At 43.0% G+C, this 17609-nt stretch overlaps 1 protein-coding gene across 1 annotated transcript in view; it reads left to right on the top strand.

The window, feature by feature from the left end:
- The first annotated feature begins 2129 nt into the window (after positions 1-2129).
- The window catches only part of CAPN9 (calpain 9), a 48555-nt gene continuing 33075 nt past the window's right edge, over positions 2130-17609 (top strand). Inside the window, exons 1-2 of the mRNA XM_048843916.2 lie at positions 2130-2469; positions 15306-15375. Of these exons, the coding sequence (XP_048699873.2) occupies positions 2257-2469; positions 15306-15375 (283 nt within the window). The 5' untranslated portion in view covers positions 2130-2256. The remainder of the gene's footprint in view (positions 2470-15305; positions 15376-17609) is intronic.

Genomic DNA, 17609 nt, shown 5'->3' with positions numbered 1-17609 from the left:
CTATCCCAAGCACTACATTTACTTCCCTTTAAATGTCACCATCTGTCCATTCACATGGTCACATTTAGCTATGAACAGACTGACATCACACTGCCTCTTGCAACATGTGTTTGCTCTGAGAGTTCGAAGGGAGGACACAATGCTAAAAACCAGTGTTCTATTGCTCAAGAGAGGAATAATAAGACACAAGGCCTTTCGCTTCTAGCTCACCAGTTCAAATCCAGCCCAGCAGCATCCAAAAGCTGTGAGCAAGTTACGTGAAATGGGTTGTTACTCTGTCCAGATGTGAGTATCACAATAATCAACACTGTAATCTGCATCCTGGTTGTTAGTTTCACCAGAAATTGAATGGATTTAATTGTCCACTTAGCCATACAGGTGATGGTTCCTTCAGATCAGGAATCTTCAGCATTATCAATCTTGCGCCCATCATGAGCATGAAGATCACAAAATCATTTCATTATTTTCTTGCACTCCACTAACCTGATGTGTAAGCTTGGGCAATTCATTTCCCCTCTCTATGGCTCTGTTCCCCTGACCTCTTGTGTCTGTCCTGTCTGGTTAGACTGTAAGCTCTTTAGAACAAGGGTTCTCTCTTACAATGTGCTTATGCAGAGCTGAGCACAGTGGGGCCCTGAGCTCAGTTGGGGTATCTAGGCAGTCATAGCAATAATACAATTCTGGGAGGTAAATAAGGAAATACGCACTCTGAAAGTGAAGGGTTTCCTTCCCACATTGTTATGGAAAAGAACAGAACAGAAAGGAATGCATTCTGATTCACCTAACTGATTTCCATAAATCGTATCTTAGCAGCAAGATTGACTGAGCTGGCAGAGTACCAATTAAAATGGAAGAAAAGCTAGCAGTGTTTGCATGACAAGGCAGTGTTTTGTAATACATTAGCTATATTTTTTGTCAAGTAGTCTGCATCTTCAACCTTTACAGGCCTGGAAGAATGTCCATTCCAATTTTGGCTTTGAAATAGTATTTTTTACTTTTATTTCTTCACAGCACTCGTACTGTGCTAGGCACTTTGCAGATCAGATAGATGGACACACTCTCTAGCATGAAGATTTTACAATCTAATGGACATGCTGTGAAAGCTACAAACAAAAGTTCATGAAATAGAAGGATGGATAGACATGGGCCACAAAAATAGGTTTGCTTAGTTAGGTAGCTGTTATATACACATCTTGCTCCAAAACATGGTCTACAATGTATACAAATCTCCCTCCCCACAACCCACTAAAATCCCCTTTCAGGGCAAAGTGCCCCCTTCCCTCACCATTCAAACCCCACACACATACCTTCCCGCACCACCCAGCCATGCTGTGTCTGCACTCCACATAACATCCTGGGCAATTCATCCTGTGAGCATTCCACCCACACCCCTCATCATCCCTCCCTCCTTCAACATAACTTTCCCTCATTTTGATATCATACTCAATGCTGAAGATTCCTGGGCCTATGGGCAGTTCCCATCCTTGTCCTGTCCCATGGAGTACATAGCAGGAAGGAGACTCCCTTGTGCCACTTAGTCTGTGAAGAAGCTCTGGAGTTCCTTCTGGTTCTGCTGTTATATGAAGGAGGATTGGGGCATTGGCGGCCTCCTTGCAGAGGTTATCTCACATGACCTTTGATCAGGGATAGGGAGTGGTGAAAGGAACCTAACTGGTGAGAGCCCATAATTAGGTAACTTTCTATCAGGAGTTGTGAGAGATTTTCATGCACAGTGGCGTTTCTCAAAGTTATTCAGCCAGCAAAGAAAATAGTTCCACACCCTGGCCATATCATTAGAGTAAGAAAGGGTTGGTTTGAGGGTGTTCACATGCTTGCTGTCTCTTCCTGGGTGCAGCAGGTTCACGTCACATGAACGAAATAGAGTTCTCTCTTAACTCCTGTTTGCGGTTCCTGAGATAGTATACCAGAGGGCGCATGCCAAGCAGCTGGAACTCCTAAAAAGGTCAAACAGGGTTTTTCTGTTTGCTCTCAGGGCGTTCCTTTCTATTGTTGTTTCAGGTGGACAGGGAGGTCTCCCTGTCATTCAAACAGGTGCAAAAGAGGAGGTGCTTGGGCACATTTTTCACTTCCCCGCAGCACACAGGCTCTTTTCATTCTTTCTTGTAGAGAGCATCTTGTTTCTTTTCTCTTCTGTTTGCTTGCTGGCATTTTTCTCTCCCCCCTTCCCTTGATCCTCCACCTCCCGTTTATCTCTGTGATCACTGGAGCTTTTGCTACTGCCCGTGGAGCAGAACAATGCCTTACACATACCGGGACGCGAGACCGCGGTCTCCCCGTCTACCTCAGAGTGCTCATGCCACACACTCCTCTGGCCAGACATATGAGGAGCTGAAGTGCCACTGCCAGCAGAAGGGGACCCTATTTGAGGACTGCGACTTCCCAGCCAATATCTCCTCTCTCTTCTACAGTGAGAAGCCCCCCATCCCCTTTGTATGGAAAAGGCCTGGGGTGAGTATGAGGTTGTTCTCACATTTGCTATGCGTCATATCTCCAACTCTCCTGCCAAGAGTCAGATGACACTGGACTTCTTAATGATAAACCAAAACAAAAAGGAACATAAGAGGGGCAGAGCGCCATACGTGTATATGGAGCTTTATAGACACAAGGGGTGAAATCCTGGCCCTGTCGAAGGCAATGGGAGTTCTGCCTTTTCTCTCAGTGGGGCCATAGTCTCACAGATTTCACCCATAGTCTCTGCCCCAAAGAATTTCAGTATGAATCAGGATCTGCTCATGTGGAATAAGAGAGAGAATTTTGACATGGTCTGTGTGTGGAGAGAGATAGAAGTACACGTATAGATGGATAGATAAATACAGGTGTAAATTAGATCTCTTGTAGCTTTACATATAAGCAATATACATGTGCATGCTGTATGTCTTACTTATTTTTGGTCTGACCCTCCTCTGGTGGTTTTTACAGCAGTGTAACTCCATTGTATTCAATAGAATTATTCCTGGTTTGTGCCTGTGTAATCCAGAGTGAACTGAGTCCATGATTTTTAGTCAATTTGTAAGGGCCATATTTTCCATCCTCAGTAAGGGCTGTGGTAGTTCGTATCCACAGCAGATTGAATGTTGTTGAATTCAGTGGTGCTACTCACATGTTTAAAGTTAAGCACCTGCCTTAATCTTTGCAGAATCGGGCCTAATGTAAGACCAGCTGCATAAATGTGTAGCCAACGATTGAAGGGGCAGAAGAAAAATGATGGTAACCGTAATCAGATCATACCATGCACACAATGTGTACAATGTGGTGGTTTTGAAACATTTTTTTAAATGACATTTAAAAATTCCATATCAAACCATAACTCCTGTAACCCCTTCTCATCACCTCTACCCTGTCAGAAAACCTGACTTATTCACTTTAGAATTTTGCATTTAGTTAGTTTTGTTCTTTGGTGCCCCCTTCTGTAGTCTGTATAGTAGCATGCTGAGTAGTAGTCCATATAGACTACCTCCAACAAGCCTGCTGCCTAGCATTATTCCTAGACAAACGCTATGTTAAGATAGAGCTAAGGTTGAGAGTACATATGAATCATTTAGAGTAAAAGACATTCCGGGTACATTATAATGATCCCAAAACCTACTGTTATAAACTAGGTTTCAGAGTAGCAGCCGTGTTAGTCTGTATCTGCAAAAAGAAAAGGAGGACTTGTGGCACCTAAGGTGCCACAAGTCCTCCTTTTCTTTCTGTTATAAAACTAGGAAATCCACAGTTAAGGTTAAATTTAAAAGAAATTCAAACATGTTAAGGTCTGGAAATGCAGATGGGCCACTCAAGCAACCTTAGCTGTGCCCTGTCTGCCATACACTTTTCCGTCAGTAAAAACTGGCTGAAGTCTGGTGCACAGGTTACATTTGAAATATTTGTTAAGGATTAATGCTCATCTTTTCCTGCCATACTTCACAACTGAAAGTTTCTCCTTCAACAGGAACTTTAACTCAGCCCAGTAATGACACCTTGAAGGGGGAAGAGAATGGAAAAATAAAAACAAACTTGTCTTTAAAAATTGATTTTAATCCAAGCTGTGGCCACAGACCATAAAATGCTTTGATCCTAATCATACAGGTGTGGCATGGCGTCACTGCAGTGCAGAGTTAAGACTTCTGTCTTTCAGCTAGGAAGAAAAATGGAGGGAAATTATCACTGATAAAAAAAATAGTCAAGTGTAGCCTTTGCACAAGATTTTAGTGAGTTTTAATTAAAGAGCCTGTGTTACTCTGTTACTGAGATTTTAAGGGCAAAGCAAGGGTCTGCCAGCGGGTGCTATATTTCTCAAAAGATCCATTCTTAGTTAATTATAGTTCCTAAACTAATTAACAGATTTACTGGTAAAGTCTCAGAAAATTCATTTTGTATCCAAAGTGTATGTGCTGTAATTATGGGAAGGATGCTCTCTAGTTTTCATACATAACAAAGAGGCTGAATCCCCGCTTTAAGGGAAAAATTCAAACTTAACTATGGCATTGCTACAGACACTTCTCACATCAGGTCCTACTCCCCAGGCTGCCTAACCCACATGGGACTGAGGTCGCCCAGGTGCTGTCTCTACTGCTGTCCCAGGGACAGGGTGGCTTCCTGCAGGTGCTAGGTGTGAGATGGCATAAAGTCCATTGACTACATCCAATTGTGGAACATATATTCTGAAGATAAGCTATAAATTTGAAGGTGTGGTCATAGTGAAATGATGTGGTTGTGTGATTCTTACATACTGTATCTGGTACCAACTGCAAATATTTGCAAAAGTCCTGTTTACCTTTCCCTCTGAAACACACAGTGACTATCAAGTAGTCAATAATGTTTTTTTTTCTACCAGGGGTCCATTAGTATCATAATTGTTACAAGTCATTATTTGGAGCAATGGAGAGTGGTCTGTCTTCAGCGTCTCTTCCAGATCCAGCTGTCACTAGTTTTTGCAAGCTGAATTTGGAAGAATTTCAAGCCAAATAAGTGACTTGACATGGGATGTGCCTTTAGGCTGTGATTTCTGCTGTGTGTGCGTGTGAGCAGTGTAGCAAGAAAAGCAGCTAACAGGAGGAGATAAGAAGGTATAAGTTACAGCAGCCCATACCCTACTTTGAGTTTCACCTTCTTCTGGCTCTTCAGCATGTAAATCAAGCCAGTTTAGTCTCCCTTTCATATCAGTAAGTGGGAATAACAGAGGCTAAGTGTCACGGAGTTTTGTGTATGCAGTGTAATTGTAGCTGTGTTGGTCCCAGGATATTAGAGAGACAAGGTGGGTGAGGTAATAATATATTTTATTGGACCAACGTAAAAGTTGGTCCAATAAAAGATATTCCCACACCCATCTTGTCTCTCTCTGTTTGTGTAAGGGAGACTGACTAATGCTGTCTCTCTCATCTGCCAAATTGACCTGGCATTTTTAAAACTTGAAGAAATAATCATCTGTGGAATTTAAAAAAACCTCAAATATTATTAGAAGTCAGATAATAAACCCTCTATATAGTAGTTTGTGTAAAGAATATTAAAATAAATGGAGTAACTGCATTGCCAGCTCTCAGATTTGCACCCAAAAATAGCTTTATCTCCTTTATTCAGTATAAGAAGGACTTTCTAATTTGTCAAAGGGGTGTGTGTGTGTGTGTGTGTACACACAGTATAGGCCAGCTGGTGTACATTCGCATAACCTCACTGAAGTCAATGGAGCCCTGCTGATTTACAAAGGCTGAGGATATGGACCTATATGCCAAATCCCAAATGCTGTAAAATAATAAAAGCTATTTAGCAATACTGTCCTGCTTTCTCTTTCTTATTGGAAAAGAAAACCTTTAAAACTATATCTTCCAACAGATACTTTTTTATTAATGTTGGAGAACATGTGACCCCTTCCTCATTATTTTCCTCTTGGCATGATCCACCTCTCTTTTCTCTATACCCTGATGTATTATTTAGATTGTTAGTGGCTAGCCCAGCATAAATATCACATGTTCTGTAATAGTCAGTGCCTGGGAATGTCACAGGCATTTAAATTACGGAATGAAAAAAACTAAAGAATTTTTTCCCCATCGCTTGCCAATGCAAATGAATTTGCGGTCTAGAAATGGACTTGAACCAAAACTCTCCTGATCTGAACAACCCCCACCAACCTCCAGAACTGGAGCTGAATGTTGCAGTCAGTTTGGGGGCAGAGGTGAAATGTAAGATCATGAAAGTGAGATTTCTTTACACCAGTTCAGACTCTCTCACACCGGCTTACACACACACTCTCAATATGGAAGGGAGACCAAGTTATTGTAATTTACCCTCTCTTGAGCCAGAAGAAACTATAAATTAAAGTAGTGTTTGGACTACTGTGAGTATCACCTTCTTTCATCTCTTTGGTATGTAAGTTACATCTACTTAGGGAATGTCTACATGGGGAAAAGTGACCTGAATAGTTATTGCAGAACAATCCATTCCACAACAGCTATTCCAGTCAGTTTCCCCAGGTATGTATCATATTCTGTAGTGTAATATAATGTCAATTCCCAGATTTTGGAGGAGTGTTGGTGTTGGAATGAAATCATATTACATAGTAAGGCATTGCCATGCACCTGTATCTGCATTCCATTAGTAAGAAACATGAAGGTGTGTCTTGAAACTGCATTCCATGTTTAGTTTGTAAATAGCCTTTTGTTCAATAATTATTGAATATGCAGTCAGGTACATAGCCAAATCAGCAAATTTGCCATGGAGAGCTGTGACATTCTCCTTCCTGTATCATGGAATACTATTGCACCCAACAGTGGAATTCCCCTCTGTGGAGGACAGGGGGGGTTGCGCAAACTCTGCTGATGGGAATCTCTGAAAGTCATTCCATCAGTGGATTGCCTGCCTGCCCTGGTCATTGTCCCTGTTTCACCCAATACCTCCCACTTTGGGGGTTGAGTTGGGCTCCTTATGACCTCCCATCTCCCCTTTGTAAATGCAGCTGCCACTACTTTGAACCACTGCAACTCGCCTCTCACCTAGCCCTTGCACCACCATTCGTACTGGATTAAAATGACAGGGATCAGGGCCTTCCTTCAAGGTGACTCCTGGATACTGCGTAGTAACAACACACTCACAATTCTAACAATGTAATATGGTAGGGCTGTATATAAGCAGAACAAGAGCACCTGTAAAGTCACATTCCCAAAGTGTGGAGACTGCTATGCAAAATCACAAGGAGAAGTGATTTTAAAATTTAGTGCTCCTGAAAGGTGTAGGCTTGGTAGCCCTGGAAACTGAAATCTGTTAAAGCAGACAAGGGCCGCCCATGGTTCAGATTTCATGCCCATTCGTTCCTTGGGACCTGATTCTCCTCTGGGTTACATTGTCATAAGGACAGGTTTCAGAGTAACAGCCGTGTTAGTCTGTATTCGCAAAAAGAAAAGGAGTACTTGTGGCACCTTAGAGACTAACCAATTTATTTGAGCATGAGCTTTCGTGAGCTAGTGAGCTGTAGCTCACGAAAGCTCATGCTCAAATAAATTGGTTAGTCTCTAAGGTGCCACAAGTACTCCTTTTCTTATTGTCATAAGGGACATTCAGGAACATTACCCCCGATTTACACTGTGGTAAGCAAAAGGAGAATTGAGGTCTACGTCTCTCACAAGAATGGCCACAAGGGTGCTAATTATGATACAGAGATAGTTCTCTAGGAGCTGCCCTGTGACCACCAACTCATTTTACAGAGGCTACCAAACAATTATCAGACAGTAATATGGTTTGGTTACTATTAATCTAAGACAGATTCCCACTAGTGGCCTGGACTTGAAAGGCTCCTTATCTCATTACTACGACAAGTCATTTAGTCTGGTGGGAAGGGTATTTTATACAAGTAGGATATGAACTATCATTTGTAAAAATGAGCTGGGATACCTCAATACCATGCTATCATCCAGAGCTAGATGGTGTTGGTTACCAATGTCCTGGCCTCGGGAGGTTGTGCACAGAAAGAGTACGGTGGTAGATCTTTGCACCCGATACATAGGGAGTAAAGGTTATTGAGGGAGGTACACAAAGTTTTAGGGCGTTTGGGGACAGATTGAGTTAATCATCTCTCTCTTAAAATGTGAGTTTCTTAATCGCTTCATACTTAAGCAGTATACTTAAGTTCCCTTTAAGCAGCAATTCTAATACAATGCCTATTATTAAAATAAAAATCCCCCTCACTTTTTCCTCCACGGTAATGTTGTTAGGACTATGAATGTTGTTTTTTTTTAAAATCATTTAGTTACAGGTCGCATGTCAGGGTGTATTTAACAAGCAGGTGGGTCAGGTCATGACAAGTTCTGGTTTGACTTGCCAGTGTTTTCTGTAACTGTGACACATCAAACTCACTACTGCTTCTTGATGAAAGGCATTTGGCTTGAAGGAATGTGGGCAGGTCACTTGCCCTCTGCCACTTCCTTTGAATCCAGGAAACACTCTAAAGGTGCCATCCTCATCCCTACATGAGCATAAATTATGCTGATTTAATGTGTGACTTGCAGCTCGGGCTAATGACTTTAATCGCCCATGGACGTTTCTCATTTTTACCTGCTGTGCAGATGTTAATGTCTTTCTTCTCCTCCTCTGTAAGACTGTGCTCTTTTGGCATGTTTGTGTTTACTTCAATAGGAGCAGGATTGAGCCTTTTCGTTACAAAGATGCAGTATTATGCTCCATAAAGGCTGAAAGGTGTTGAATGCTTTCCAAGTGAGACTAAGCTCCCTCAGTTTTCAGTGATATCTAAAGGACCAGATCGCTGCTCTGCTCACTGCAGAAACAGGGCCTGGGGGGAAGGTGGCTTTAAACCACCTTTGTGCCTCACTGTATTCTTACCTGGGCACCTTGTGTAAATTAGAGCAGTCTCATGGTTGCTTTAGCTTGTACTCAGCCAGTATCAAGTCTCTTGGGGCTATTCCTCAGATGAAAATAGCTGCAGAACAGGGATAATCTGAACCCTTCCCCCAGCCATAACCCCAGCACACTCTATCACGGTGCTGCAAGGGGGATCTGGCACAGAGCCATTTTCTCTGGCTTTATGCCACTCAGCAAAACCCTTATTCTTGAGGCCAATTCTACCCTCCCTTTGCCACCAAACTAGCATAAAGAGACCAGGATGGAACAGAACTGGCTGCAATATGCTCAGCACATTGCAGGTGGGGCACTCAACATGGGTTGGGACATGCAGTCTGATCATTGAGAGGGTGGGTCGCTTTTTTAATCACTTGGCTGCTGCCTCCTGAATTGGGAACTTTGGTCAAAATGCACCTCCAGGGCTACCCCATTTGCCAGGTCCACTACTAGGTCTTTAACAAGTCAGCATTCAAATGGATTCATAGGGATGCTGCCGTATGCAGCGGGGATTATCTGCAAAGGGGGTAACTCCAGAACTTGGCAATATTTCATGGCAGCAGGTCTGGGCGTAGCAAACTGGCTCATGTAGATAGCAAAGTGAAGGGCTTGCCACGTTATAGGGTTTTATGTGATGTTGACTACCCACTTTGACAAATACCCACTTTTTAAAAACATGAGTTGCTATAAAGCTTGTTCAATAGGCATGAGAAAACCAAACGGTGCTGCTGACCTTTATTTTCCTGTGGAGATTGTCCGTGTTTTATCCTGTGTGGAGTCAGGTACACTACATATGATCTTTACATATAGCTGCTGCTATAAATTGCTCTGAACATGCACCCTTATGTGTTGGTGTATTTTTAAACTTATTTAGATGTGTAGATATTTTTTTAAAGCATCTCTCCCACTTCCTAGGTGCCTAGAACCAAAAATGTACACAGTATAATACATATACAACTTCAGCAATTTATCCCTATTCCCCACCCCAACATAACAAAATAATCACACACTGTAAATAATACCCCACCCTTGCTGAGCGTATTAATCCCCAGCCATCTGCCCCATGTATAAAAGCCTGGCAAAACAGATTCACTTTATAGTGTGCCCTGAAAGTCTAAAACTGCAGGCTGTTTAACTTACTAATTTTGGGATATTGCCAGATTTCATTGCCCGGACCTGGACCTGGGCCTTGGTTAGCTATGAAGGAATCAGAATCTTTTGACACTACAGAATTACGACTATTAAATACACTAAAACAAATACAAACCAACTCATTTTCCTTCTAGGGAACTGCTGTGTTTGAAGGATTACATTTGTTCCCCTGTTATTGTTTTTCTATTGAACTTCATCCTTCTGCAAAGGCATCAATAAAGCGGCTTCTTGCTCAACTGTTTAACTGAAATAGTGTGGCCCCACTTGTGACAGATATTGCAATTGTATGCAATATTTTTAGGGACCATACCGTATTCAGTTTATGGATCACTATTGGCCAGGGATCCTATGCAACTCCAGGGGGCAGGCTAATCACAGCTCCTCCAAGAACCAAAAACAGTTGAGGGGTGATTAAGGAACCATATAGGTTGTAAACACCTCCAGAGATATACTACTCCCAATGTGCGGGTGGAGGGGTTGCAGATACTGGTTGAAACTGGGTTTTCCAGAGACCACCAAATAAAAAAAGGGCTTTTGCTATAACGAGGCTGGGTTTCAACTGACTGAGGGCCTGCTTTCTGATCCAGCAAATGGACAGGACCTTCTGTCCAAGGGGGCTCCTGGGTTGGAAGGACTTTGGCCTACCAGGGCCCCTAAGACTGATGGGTGGATCTCTGGTTAGCTTTTAGCATGTCTCGGTTCTTTTGTTGTTCATTATGTTTTCTCTGGAATCTTTTCAATTATTGTGCTTGCTTAGAAAGGGCAGTGCAGTAACTTGTTACTGCTGGCAATACACTGTTCATAGCCCTCGGAAAGAAAGAAAAAAGCACAAGCACTGGCCATTAGGCAGACTGGGTGGCTGGGGACATCGCATGGCAAGGCAAGAGGCTGAGCAGTCTTAAAACCTCCAGTCACATGGCATGGGACAAGGGTCCCTGCCCAGAGATAGGTGACAGCTAGAGACCTGAGACCTAACTGGGCACTCCTAGTATGTGCCACAGAGGAGGGAGCCTTGAAACTGTTCTATCACTTATACAACCAGTTCTGCAACAGGATTTTAGGACAGATTGACTAACTGGATGCACAGGACTTAAACCATTTTGTTCAGTTGAATTCCATGAGACTTTATTGGCATGACAAGCTATACAAATGTTGCCAAAACGTAAGATAAAGCAGACAACATAGGTATGTGTCAAAGGCGTGTACAGCATCCCCAGGGTAGGGTTATGTACAGTGCTTAGGGTCTCATCCCCTGTGTCCATTTGCCTCATGAAAGGTTTCATCAGGCAACAAACAACCGAATTCTGGTACAACGTGAACCAGAATTCACTGAGCAAGAATCACTCTTGCCGGTGCAACCAGGGGGATATTTAATCAGAGGTGGCTGCCTCTTTTCCATTGGACTGTCCTTTGGGTGGAAGCAGCTTAAAATTCTTCCAGAGATCCACAGAAGCTGCTCCACTGCCAGCTACTGCTGTGAGGTGCTGAATCAATGCACCTGGACCCTGTCTCCTCCGGAACCAGCACCAGCCACTTTTTGGACTGTGCTAGTCTCCTCTAGGGCCCCCTGGTGGAAGGAAATTACAGACGGCTACTGTGTATCACCATATCATCACTTGGTGGATTTTCCATCTCAGGGACCCTGTGTCTGAGTGGAAGCTGGCACAGTCATAGGATGAATTTATCCCATAGTGTTCAGCCTGGAATAGAAACAGGACAGTTGGGTGATATTTAATGGCCACAGCAGGTGTAAATCATGCAGAAGCTGCGTTCCCCAGTGCTTCAGAATTATTTTCTTTCCCTAAGAACAGAGGAATTGCCATACTGCCTCAGACAAGGTCCATCTAGTCCAATATCCTGTGTCTGATGGTGACCAGTGCCATATGCTTCAGAGGAAAGTATAACATCCCTGCACTAGGCACATCTCATCCCAATCTCTAGTAATTAGATATTGGCTTAAATCCTGAAACATGAGATTTAATATCCCTGCCACAATTTTGTATTGTCATTAATTATATTAACTCTAGACATTCTTGAGATCCATATAAATGTCCAATGATTTCATAAGTTCTTGGCATCAAAAACTTCAAGTTTAATGAATTCCAGGGGTGCTGGAACAATTTGTATAGTGGGGGTGCTAAAAGCCATTGAACCAAACTGTAAACCCTATATATGATGGAAACCACTTCAAGCCAGAGGGTGAGGGTGTACCCTTAGTTCCAGCACCAAGGATCAGTTCCACAGTTTAATTACACATTATGTGAAAAAATATCCTTTTAATCAGTTTTGAATTTCCCACCTATTCATTTAATTGACTGTCCCCTTGTTCTTGTGTTATGTGGTAGGAGAACAGAGCTCCCAATCTACCTTGCCTAGACCGTTGATGATTATTGTATATTTTTATCATGTCCCCACTTATTCATCTCCTTCCTAAGGTAAACAGTCCCAATCTTATCAATCCCTCTTCACAAGAGACTATTTCCAGGCCTAGGATCATTCTCATTGCCCTTCTCTGAACCCCATTGATTTATATAACTGCATTCTAATATTCTCCATACTATTCGCACACCACTCCTTATGCGACGTAACATCTTTGCTGCTTTTTTACCACAGCTGCATATTGAGCAGAGAGGTCTTAATTGAGCTAGCCATACTTATGCCCATGTCCCTTTCCTGAGTTGATCCAGTAATTTAGAATGCTGTGAAGTGTTTTAGTGGTTTACATTATCCCCTCCAGTGTGCATTACTTTGCAGGGATTGACATTGAGTTTCATTTGCCATTGTGTTGAAATGCCTCAGAAGATGACATGGCGTCACTGAAAGGTGTTTATTCTTATGGTATTGAAACTGCTACTGTATAGAGATAGAGGGCTGAATTATGCTCTCACTTACACCCCCACAATCCAATTAACTTTTAGGAGCTTAGCATTGTACAGGTTTGGACCCCTAGCATAGGTGCTGGGGGGGCTACCGCACCCCTGGCTTGAAGTGGTTTCCATCATATTCAGGGTTTACAGTGGCTCTCAGCATCCCCACTATACAAATTGTTCCAGCACCCCTGACCCATTGTGATTTCTGTGGGATTGTGCAGGTATAACTTGACTACTGACTTAGGTACATCAAGGTAGTGTGCATCTGCAGCCCTCCTGATGACACGCAGTATTCCCTAGGTAGTCATGAGAGGCAGGGTGGCTTTCTAGAGAGAAACGGAGATAGGTCACAAAATGTATGAGAGAACATTTTGTCCATGTTATTTCTTTTCTTTCCCTAGGGCCTGATCCAAAGCCCAGTGAAGGCAATGAGAGGGTTTCCATTGGCTTCAATGGGCTTTGGATCAGGCCTTCATTCTGTAACAATCAATTCTGCCAGCTTATCTTTATTGCTCTGGAAGGCAAGCTAGATGTTTATACTATCATATTTTCTGTGTGTCCTTTATATTAAAAAAGTTTCTCTTTGTCACTATAGTAGATCCCATTGTTATAGAATATTGAGGTGATTGCTTTCTGGTTGTCCTGAATGAATACTGGCTGGTTCCATTCACAGATGGGGACTAGCATCTGTCTTCATTCTTGAGGGAGACAAGAGAAGGTATTTGTAGCTACATGTATTCCAGCACAAAGGTGGAACTGCGGGGAGATCTCTTAGGTGTGCCAGGGAGTCTGTGAGGGTAGAAAAGGAGAGGGAGGCCTATCCATTGAAAGAAAGATGATCCAGGGGTAGGGCACTCGCCTGCCATTTTAAAGGAGTGGGTTCAGTCAGTGCTCACCACAGACTTCCTGTGCGATCTTGGGCAAACTTCTCTATGCCTCAGTTTTCCATCTGTAAAACGGGATAAGAGTAGTTCCCTAGCTCACAGAGGTATTGCAAAGATAACTACATCAAAGACTGAGGCACTATAGTCAGAGAGCCATAGAAATACCTAAGATATTTCGATAAAAGGGGTACTTCAAGGACAAAGATCAATAGGGGCCCATCATTAAAGGCTAAGATTCTGTCATGAATATTTTTAATAAAAGTCATGGCCAGGTCATGGGCAATAAGGAAAAATTCACAGAAGCCTGTGACCTCTCCCTGATTTTCACTAAAAATAACCACGACAAAATGGGTAGCCTGGGCAGCTGCGGGGGGTGGGAGCTCCAAGTTCCCCCTCCACTGGTGGTTCCAAGCAGCGGGGGGTCTCCCCTTCCTCCGTGGTGGCCAAGAACTCTGGGGATCCTCCCTGCTGCCCGCCACAGCTGGGAGCTCTGTGGGTCCCTTTTGCCACCCATGGTGGGTGGGAGCAGCAGGGATCCCCCCGTGCTGCCGGAAGCCAGATCTCTCCTGCCACCCATGGGTCCCTCTTGCCGCCTGCGACAGGGGGGAGTGGCGGATTCCCCCTGCCACCCATGGTGGCCAGGAGCGGTGGCGACGGGGAGGTGCGGTGCTCCTCCCTGCCACCCGTGGTGGCTGGGAACTATGTGGGTACCCCACAGCTCCCTGCTGCCACAGGCGGCAGGGGACCTTGCAGCTCCTAGCCTGCACTGGCTGAAGTGACGGAGGTCTTTGGAAGTCACGGATTCTGTGACTTCCGTGACCTCTGTGACTAAATTGCAGCCTTACCCATCATACTCCAACGGCTCCATTCAACGAGCCACAAGTGCAGTAGAGAACCAGCGGCAAAAGTGATTGCTTTCTCTTGAAGTGACAACTTTAAGTTAGATTTCAAGGGGGGAAATCCCTAACAGACTCATTGTTTTACAAACCTAATTTTCTATCCAATGCAGAACATCTGTGAAATTTTTAATTGAACTTAAAATAATCAAAGAAATGCCAGTCAACATTGCTTTCCTTTCTACAAGTGTCTTATTGGCTCAGCCCCTCTCAACCTTTGGACGCTCAAGGGTGTGGAGTGTCACACTTGCTCCAGCTCCCACTTAAAACTGACATTACTTGGTAAGGCAAACAAAGGTTGGGATCAGCCTTTTTCTCTTTAAGGGAAGATGTTGTGGTTGCTAACCACTGCCTATGCTATAAATGCTCTGCAAGTGAACACAGGACTTCGCTCTCTCAGGGTTGTCAATCCAGTACCTTTCATCAGCACGACGTTAATTAAAAAAAATGAGAACAAATGATCATTTCATTGTGACACGCAATAATTAGCAACAAAGGCTCAACACAGTGTATCACAGTGTCTGTACTATTGTGTGGTAGCCAGTTCCTCAAGGCTTGCAGTAATGCATGTAGCATATTGGTGACAGGTTCATCCCCTAAATGATGCTATATTTTTCCAGGCATATTTTAAATTATTTTTTTCTCTCTTACTCTCTCAGGAAATTGTTAAAGACCCACAGTTTATAACTGGAGGAGCCACAAGAACTGACATTTGTCAAGGGGATCTTGGTGAGTGTTTTCCCTTTACAGAATTATTCCACACTTATCCAAGTGCTGTGGTGCAGAAGATTCTAGAAGGGGGTGGGGGAGGATGGTTATTATCGAATAGTAATTCCTAGCTCTTATGTAGCACTTCTGATCAGTGGATCTCAAAGTCCTTCACAAAGGAGTTTAGTATCAATACCCCCATTCTACAGGTGGGGAAACTGAGCCACAGAGTAGGGAAGTGATTTTCCCAAGGTCACCTAGCAGCAGAGCTGTGTCTAGAGCCCAGTCAAGTGCTCTATCCAGTAGGCAAAACTGCCTCTCCAGTCTCTTGTTCCCTAAATTGGTGGAAGAAGTGAAACTCAGAAGTCACGTGTTCTCATTCTAACCCCATACCCATTTCTGGATGCCTCGATAAAGTATTGGTTGCTGTGGAGGCGCTCGCTCACTTTCTTCCCTCCAAATTAAAGAGAGAGAGCTGTGAAAAGCTAGGGAGAAGTTAGTGCTGCCAGCTGCCATCCGTCATGAAATTCACAGGCGAGTCCCAGGATTGCGTCCTGTAAGCACATAATAGCATCTACAGCAATTTAGAGTGTCAAATACTTTTGGGGCAGTCTTAAAATCACGATGAAGCTATCCTCATGGCAGGGCACTGCACAGACACATACTGATGTTGTGTGCCACCATATCAATGCAACACCACAGGCTGATGCCAATGTTGTGTTTGACATGATGATGCAATATTATGCACTGATGCAACTTGACTGGGTAGTAATGCCATGACATATCTACTTGGTCCTGCAAGATAAAATCTGGAAAGTGGTTACCCTCGGAGAAAGAGCAAATAAGAATACAAAAATTCATTTTAAAAAGATGAAGGTCATTAGTACAGGCACATGGTGTTATGTGACTAACTTCTAAATTGGTTTTAGCTTCTCGCTCACCCCACTCTAAACAATGGGTGCTTTGGATTGAATTGCACTACACTCAAAAAGTGTCACAGCTATAGAATGGTACAGAATTTCAGAGAATTATATTTTTGCTATACAACACTATAAGATCATCCAAAAAACATAAAGAAAGTTTGCAGTGGTGTTGTAGCTGTGTTGGTCAGAGACAAGGTGGGTGAATAAATCAAAGATATTACTTCACCCACCTTGTCTCTCCGAAGAAGGTTTATAATTTTCTATTGAATTCTATAGGTTTTAGAGTAATTTCTGTGCAGTCCTATTACATTTCCATAGAAACTTATTCATTTAATCCCAGCGGAATTCCACAGGACATTTCCATAAGGTGTACATTGCAAGTTGGATGGTTTCCTAATACTCTTCCAAAATGGCTTATAGGGATTTTTCAGACCTTTGTGCAGTTCCCGCCTCCTGTGAGACACTCATTACTCCCTTCACTCTGTGCAAACAACACAGAGCTTGCAGCAGACCTGCTGGTTTGGAAAAAGTTCACATGACTCATTTTTGTTCTGTTTCATTCGTAAGCAGTTTCCCTTCCTGTGAGTCTCTAACACAAAGCCAAGTTCTTGCCTTCATCTTGAGGTAGAAAAACACACAAAAAAGGTTAAAGTCTGGTCCTGTTGAGGCCAATAGAAACTTTGTTCTTTATTTTAGTGAGATCAGGTCTTGGCTCAGATGCTATAAGACTTCCAAGGAAGCTGAGAATTGAATGGTTCCATGTGGCATCTTGCCTGGTTGGTGCCAGGTAGCCAGCCAGTCTTCTCCTGAAGTTTTAAGTTAAACAGGATATTGATGTGTTGCTGGGTGGTGGGCAACCAGCCATCATACTCCCAGCTTATAATAGGAAGTCATGTGAAATGTCACATGTAGAGTCAGCAAATGAAGCCCCATCACACCTTTTTTTCCCCCAATGGCAAAAAGTACTTCCCAGACTTTGTGAACTTTCACTACAATGAGCTAAAGTCTGCTTTACAGTAACATCAGTGGTAACCCAAATAACAACGGACTTCAGTGGAATTCATCTGGATTTACAATGAAATAGTAAATAAGAGCAAACTTAGCCCACTGCATGGAGGAAAACAGCTGACAGTAGTTGTGTTCATAGTCAGTTATGGCTGGTTTGTGTAGCATCTCACATTGCACAGGAAATAAGATACAAATAAATGAAATCAATGTGAGTTTACTCCACCCAATGAGAACTCTTAATACATAATTAAATGCAGAACCTGTAGTACATGTAGGGCAGGACTGTGATCTTTGTTACAGTGGCATAAATCCAGAATAATTCCA

Source organism: Caretta caretta, chromosome 3 (genome assembly GCF_965140235.1).
Source record: "Caretta caretta isolate rCarCar2 chromosome 3, rCarCar1.hap1, whole genome shotgun sequence".
Lineage (NCBI taxonomy): Eukaryota > Metazoa > Chordata > Testudines > Cheloniidae > Caretta > Caretta caretta.
The sequence above is the reverse complement of the archived record's forward strand: the minus strand, read 5'-3'. Positions and strand labels throughout refer to the sequence as shown.